Here is a 7,266-nt window from a genome sequence, read left to right as displayed (position 1 = left end):
ACCACAAACAAAGGAAGGGCTCCTTGGATCAAGGGAGCATGAGACAAAGGGAGGGAGGAGTAAAAAGGAAAAAAAAAAAAAAAAAACAAATACAGACAGACAAACTGGAACTGCTTGCTCCAGAACATAACACCTCTTGCTGCTTTAGGATTTAAACAAGAGTGACAGTGCTCTCCCCACCACCATCCCCCACTGCTGAAAGGGACTGAACTGTAAAGCCAAGTGTGACGAGGACACTCTGGACTGTCAACACACTGGTCATGTCCCTTTTAGTGCCCCCCCCCTCCCTTCTCCTTTCGGCCCTTTCTGTCTCTCCCTCTCCTTTCGGTCTTCCCTCCCTCTCTCTTTTCTTGTCTTTACCAGTGTCCACACCCCCCCCTCCTTCGTCTCCCACACACAAGGTCGCTCTCTGCTCATCTCAAAGAGAGAGTCAGACACACGGCTGCCAATCTCACAAATCACGCCGACCTTTCATGCTCGGCCCAAGGCGGCGGCACCACTTCCAAAGCCAGTGCCCATGCCCGCCAGTGCAGTCACAGTGCCAGGCTGCCAACACTGAGAGAGCGAGAGAGCGAGCGACACAGAGATGTGGGGTGGAGGGCAGGGGGGTGATGAGACTACTGTGCCCGAGCCATTAGCACTGCTGGGGACCGCCGCTGCCCACCCAATCAGGGCACCTGGATGCACAGCCCCGTGTAATTACTCTTCCTGATAGTAAAGGCTGACAAGCTTATTGCCATATTGATCTCGCGACAAAACCTGGCGCCAGTAGTACAATCACATGGCCGGGGGGGGGGGGGGGTTGGGGGCGACATACAACCACTACTGTGCACGGGGGGAAAAGAGAGGGGAACACCGCACTGGCACGTGGGTAGAGTAGGGACAAGGTATGGGAGCGATGTGAACTGAGAGAGAGAAAGAGAGAGAGAGAGGAGGGGGAAAAGAGAGTGAATGAGAAATGGATTGACAAATTGAGGCAGTGCGTGCCTAAACACTAGCTCCAAAAATAAAGGATGGAAAGAATATTTCAGCACAACTAAATGGAGCACAAACAGATGCAGGGCAGCACAACACCATGACTGCAGCACTGCAGAGGAGCAAACACAGCAGCACACAAGGAGAGAGGGAGAGAGAGGGAGAGTATGAGAGAGGGGGGGCGTGGGTGAGAGGAGTAAATGAGCTCCCGATGAGATGCCAAGGTGCGTTAGTGCTGAGGTGCAGGAGAATGAGAGAGCACCTCCGCAGCGGCAGATTGACTGCGTAAGGCAGGACACCCCCTTACAACACACACTCACACACACACACACACACACACACACACACACACACACACACACACACACACACACATACAGAGAGAGAGAGAGAGAGAGAGAGAGAGAGAGAGAGAGAGAGAGAGAGAGAGAGAGAGAGACTGTCCTGGACAGTCAGAAATGAGAGAAGGGAGGGGGGGGCAAACCATATTAATGTTCACACAGTTCATCTTCCCAGTGGGAGCAGCAATTTATACCAGAGGGACCATTCCCCCATCCTAACTACAACTCACACCCTCTCCCGTCTATGGGCCAGCGGTGTGAGTGTGGGTGGCAATGATACTGTTCGGCTGCCCGGACCTCTGACACACAGAGCATGGGGGTGAAGGTCGTGGTTGAGATTCTGAGGAGGAAGCCAGGCTCAGACACAATAGCACTGTGGCTGGATGGTCTTCAGGGCAGCAGGGCCAGTCTGACAGGGCCATCAGAGCGCACTGCTTTCACAGCAATTAATTGCTGTCAAAACATTCATTAGAGCAGCGCATCTAAATGCCTCCTGCCAGCATTCCAGGGGAAGATTTGAGACATTGATGGCTGAGTTCTCTGTGAGTGACTCTGTGTGTGTGTGTGTGTGTGTGTGTGTGTGTGTGTGTGTGTGTGTGTGTGTGTGGCACTGTGTGGAGTTGCCTCAGCTGTGCTCCGGTGCCCACCAGAGTAGTCTCTCCAGAAAGTGCCGCCCTGGGGGGGGTAGTGATGAACACACACACACACACACACACACACACACACCTAGTATCCCAAATACCGATTAGAACGCTTTAGTGGTCTCACCTGAGCCTAACGCATGCTGTGCTGGCATCAAAGTCCACAGTGAACATACCCACTGAGCACAAGCATTCATCCACTCGCATGTAAACTCCAGCACCTAAGTGCAGTCTGGATAACCATTTGTGTTGTACTGTTAGTCAAAACTGATTAGAGGGCTAAGACAAAGGAAACCGGTTGCTTTGGCTGGCAGCGTCTAATCATAGTCCTACATGGTTCAGTAAATGCGATATCAATAGTAGCCTACAAGACGTAAACAGTTACTTTGGAATGAAATCCCAAAGTAATAAAAAATAGAATAGGCAATATTAGTGTCTAGTTTTAGTATGCTACTTACCCATTTCTGTATCTATAATAATTGACAGCCATTAAACAAAACAAAAACAATATTCTGCATTGGTCATAAAATCGCTGTTCTTGACTAAATTAGGCACACGATATAGCGCTATTTAACCGCTTGTCATATAATTTTAATGACCAATGCGAATTTTGTGTCCAGTGTATTTTTTTGTTATGAATCAGTGTAAGTCTATACAATAAGTATAGCTAAGACTCGACTTAAACTGGACTCGCTGAGGCAATATTTAATATCAGCCTGTAGCCAACTATTTTTGATATTAGCCTAGTCCATTTCAAATCCATTCAAATCTGACTGATAAATTGTCACTACCACCGAACAATAACGCACAGGCTCGGTTAAGTCAGGTTACTTGTACTAGTGTTGTCTCCCAGGACACGATGTTTGAGGCAAAAACAAAAATGCATAAAAAGCTACGTTCTGTAAATTTGAAGGAAAAAAACTCGTCTCTTGTTAGAGGAGAATTTCTTTCCACTTCAAACTTACGAGGCAGCACAGGAATTCGCTCGGGTACCTGCAGTCAATTCAACCGAAATATACTTATCTACCTAATGCGGAGAATGCTGACAATGGTAAGGAAATAAACAAAACGATTCACATACCTTCCTCGGCTTCACAGTCCCTTAGTCGTGTAAGCAATAATATCCAAAGCACCAAAATTATCGTTTTAAAAAGCTCCATATTTGACTGGCCAGGTTCGCGATGCTCTTGGCATGTCTCTGCCACTCGCGCTTGTCACACACACACTCTCACCAGTGAGGAGAGCGAGCAGTTCGCGCGAGTGCGCTGTAGCGCCGCTACGCGCCTTATTTGGTATCTCGGGGGAGGGTGTTAGGAATTAGATTGACATCATCAAAGTGCAATGAAGTAAGGTTTCCAAACGAGGGTATGAGAAGGTCGCCTATCAAAAACCGTTCGCTTCGATCGCTATGCCAGGTGTTGTGGTGCCTGAGTGATTCACGGTTTGAGCACTCGAGAGTAGATCTTCACTTGGGTCAGTACAGTTTCGGCGGCGTATTGATTTACGGCTGCACGGAGTAGCCAAGAATTGGGTATGGCTGCATCTGGTCATTTTTTGTGTACTTTAAAGGCGTAGCCTAGAAAGCAGCCTAAGTTTTGTTGTCAAAAACTGAATATGCCTCAGGAGTCATAATGATGTAGTTGAAGAAAGGATATTCTACCATGACCATTCACTTTTGGCTCTTAGTTTCAGCCCTTTATATGTGCTCATGTAACTTGTCATCAAATACTTAGCAAACACATTTATGTTTCAATGTGCACCTAACACAGAGACAATGGACAATTATATTCCTAAAATATATGGCCATAGGTCCCAAAAAACAATCAGTTTATTTTCTAAATTGTCAGCAAATGTAATGTAACTAGCATACTATGTTGTCATGAATTTGATTTGGTTTAGCCTATAAATAGCTATGCATATGGTTGTGTTTCAGGAAGTCTATGATTGTGACAGAAATGTGTTAGCACATTGAAAGCAGCAGAGCATTGTACAGTAGGATATGAATTAGCAGTTTTTGTGTGAGCATTTCTCTGCAATGTTGTGCCCCTTGAAGTCTTTAAGACTATATAAACTGTACTGAGCCAGTACATAAACCTCCATCGACGCCTTAAATCAGCTGTTTCAACAGTCTGGGAACACCACCACAAGCAAATGATGTTAATTACCGTTACTGTATTTTAGTTATACTCCTGTTCTGGGAGCTTGGAGAAAGGAATCAAATGAAAAAAAGGCAGACATATTTGATTTTCCCCCAAAAGTCCTCCTGAAATTCTGTTCTGTCTCTCCAACTTGGGTAAGTGCTCATTCTGCTTCCCACAGTTGAGGTGCATACATAAAAATGTCTGGTGAGCAATCTTGTTTGTCCACCTCCATTTTCTCAAATGCTTCCCTGATTGATGCTGACCCACAGCCATGTGACAATTTCATGCTGGGTTCGCTCTTTGCGCTCTCCTACTCTGACCTGTAAATAAAGAGAGGATGGGGGAGGGGGGGCGGAATCAGTCACTTGACCTTTTGCTCAGTAAAAATCTTTCAAGGCACTCAGGTGAGCAGATGAACACAGGTGAAAGATGTTATTTCGGCGGCATCGTGTTTTAATTTGACACGGCAAGGGCTTCCTGGGTTCTTGCAGTGTGTGTAATCACTTGACAATCTCGGGGGAGCGCGGGTGAGGGCAAATCCCTGTAGTGCAATGCAGCATGTACATGCCGCTAAATTGGGAGCTCTAAACGCAGAGCCAGTTGAAAGGTGTTAATGCGACTCACTGAGGAACCAATGCTCTGGTGACAGTAACTAAAGAGCCCTTTAAATGGACGCTGGGGAACGGCCCTTGGCCCACACACTCAGTAATTCCTCAGCAGCAGGGTGGTGGGATTGCCGTTATTCCTCTTTATCAAGAGGCCCCGTAAAACACAATCGCTCATGCTTGTAGCCATTAGCGCACTGCACACCTATTGTGAGACATAAGTTAGGCAATCAAGATAAAAAGCATTCAGGCAAAAGGGTAAATACAATAAGCGATGAACAAGCAGTCGGAGAGATACTAAAACCTTGGCACTAAAATTGATTCAGACCCTAAAGCCTCAGTGGGCTACATCAAAGCAGTAACCAAGTCAGCCATGTATCAACATATAAAAATATAGGCAGAATTGGAGGCTGCACTGTCAAGACAAGACTTCAAGCAACTAAAGCATGCTGTCAGCTCCAGAGGGCTCGATGTCTGCAATGCTCAATTTTTCTGCCATCTTCCAGAAGAAAACACCACTAGACAGCAATAGCTTATCCAAAATGCAATGGACGTTTGACTAAAAAATTATAAAACAACCTTGCTTGGATCATAAAAGACTATTAGCCTCCCCACTGAATGTAATCTTAGGAGGTCACTTTGACCATCAGGAACAGGTCAGATCACTCTGTCTTAGCAGGAGACTGCAGCATTTAGTTATTAAGCCTCCATCTGGAACCAACACCCACACAATTGGTGTGCTTGTAGTCCTCTGAACCAAGTCTGTAAATCCACCTATAATTACAGTGCATGGAAATGCACTGTTCTGTTATCCGAAGTCTTCTTCTTCTTCTTCTTCTTCTTCTTCTTCTTATTCTTATTCTTCCCACCAAATTTATGCATCTGATTCAGCTTCAACCGTTTAACGTAGAAACTTCGTTCAAACTTTGTAACGTAGGTCTTGAAAAGGACACCTGAGGAATGTATTTTTTACTTTTGTAAACTTTATACTTTTGGAGATATTAATAAAAAACTAGAAACGCAATTCCCAAGGAATTACCAGTGCATGAAAATGCAAAAGTTGTAATGTAAAATATCATGTATAGTTAAAATAGATAATACAGAGCTGGTTACTGCGGTGATCCTAGAACAGACATGGTGGTTGCATAGCTTAATAAAAGTTGATAGTTTAAAAGTAGACTGTTTAAAAGCTGAATGTAGATAGTTTAAAAGCTGAATGTAGATAGTTTAAAAGTTGTTGATAGACAGCTAGTTTAATAGATAGATAGTTTAATGATAGTTTAAAAGTAGACCGTTTAAAAGTTGAAGGTAAATAGTTTAAAAGTTGTTGATAGACTGGAAGTTGAATGAATGTTGATATTCAAATAGTTTAATGGCTGTGTATAGGTAGATATTTGACGATAACTGAAAGTTGGAATGGCTCTAATGTTTGCTAGCAGTTATGCTAAGATTTTTAACTATGCTAACCATGCTACTTAGCTAATGTTTTATAGCAGTGCTAGCAATGCTAACCTGCTAACCATGCTACTTAGCTAACGTTTTCTAGCAGTTTAATGAATGTTGATATTCAAATAGTTTAATGGTGATAACTGAAAGTTTGAATGGCTCTAATGTTTACTAGCAGTTATGCTAAGATTTTTAATTCTGCTAACCATGCTACTTAGCTAATGTTTTATAGCAGTGCTAGCAATTAACCATGCTACTTAGCTAACTTAACTAACATTTTCTAGCATTTTTGCTAAACATGCTAACTATGCTAGCAATGCTAACATGCTAACTATGTTAACCATGTGACTTAGCTAACCAAGCTTGTCATTTTAGTAGTTATGCTAACTATGCTAATTAACATGCTAACAATGCTAGCATGCTAACTATGTTAACCATGTTACTTAGCTAACTTAGCTAATCATTTTTAGCAGTTATGCTAACTGCGCTAACTAGCATCCTAGCATGCTAACTATGCTAACCATGTTACTTAGCTAACTGAGCTAATCATTTTTAGCAGTTTTGCTAAAAATGCTAACTAGCATGTTAGCATGCTAACTATGCTAACCATGTTACTTAGCTAACTTAGCTAATCATTTTTAACAGTTTTACTAAAAATGCTAACTAGCATGCTAACTATGTTACTTAGCTAATCATTTTTAGCAGTTATGCTACCTATGCTAACTAGCATGCTAGCATGCTAACTATGCTAACCATGTTACTTTAGCTAACCTAGCTAATCATTTTTAGCAGTTTTGTTAAAAATGTTAACAATGTTAGCAATGCTAACATGCTAACTTTGCTAACCATGCTAACTAGCTACAGTGGGTAGGAGTCATAGTTGATGAAAAGTGTTGACATAGTTGATGACAAGTTAAAAGTTGTTGATAGACAGCTAGTGAATGTAAATAGTTTAAAAGTTTAAAAGTTGAATGTAGATAGTTTAAAAGTTGTTGATAGACAGTTAGTTTAATAGATAGATAGTTTAATGATAGTTTAAAAGTAGACCATTTAACAGTTGAATGTAAAAAGTTCAGTCAATGGGTTACATTGTTTAACAGTGGATTATTGTAGTGAG

The 7,266-nt window shown here is 42.8% G+C and overlaps 1 protein-coding gene across 2 annotated transcripts in view; it reads right to left on the bottom strand.

Annotated features, from left to right (window-relative positions):
* Positions 1 to 3,169, bottom strand: part of LOC121695971 (ephrin type-A receptor 7-like) — a 111,837-nt gene extending 108,668 nt beyond the window's left edge. For both annotated transcript variants that reach the window (XM_042077234.1, XM_042077235.1), the window contains exon 1: positions 3,039 to 3,169. In XM_042077234.1, the coding sequence (XP_041933168.1) occupies positions 3,039 to 3,117 (79 nt within the window). In that variant the 5' untranslated portion in view covers positions 3,118 to 3,169. The remainder of the gene's footprint in view (positions 1 to 3,038) is intronic.
* Positions 3,170 to 7,266: the final 4,097 nt, after the last annotated feature.

Source organism: Alosa sapidissima, chromosome 21 (genome assembly GCF_018492685.1).
Source record: "Alosa sapidissima isolate fAloSap1 chromosome 21, fAloSap1.pri, whole genome shotgun sequence".
Taxonomy (NCBI): Eukaryota; Metazoa; Chordata; class Actinopteri; order Clupeiformes; family Clupeidae; genus Alosa; species Alosa sapidissima.
Note: the sequence above shows the minus strand (reverse complement) of the source record. Positions and strands in the feature narration are given on the sequence as shown.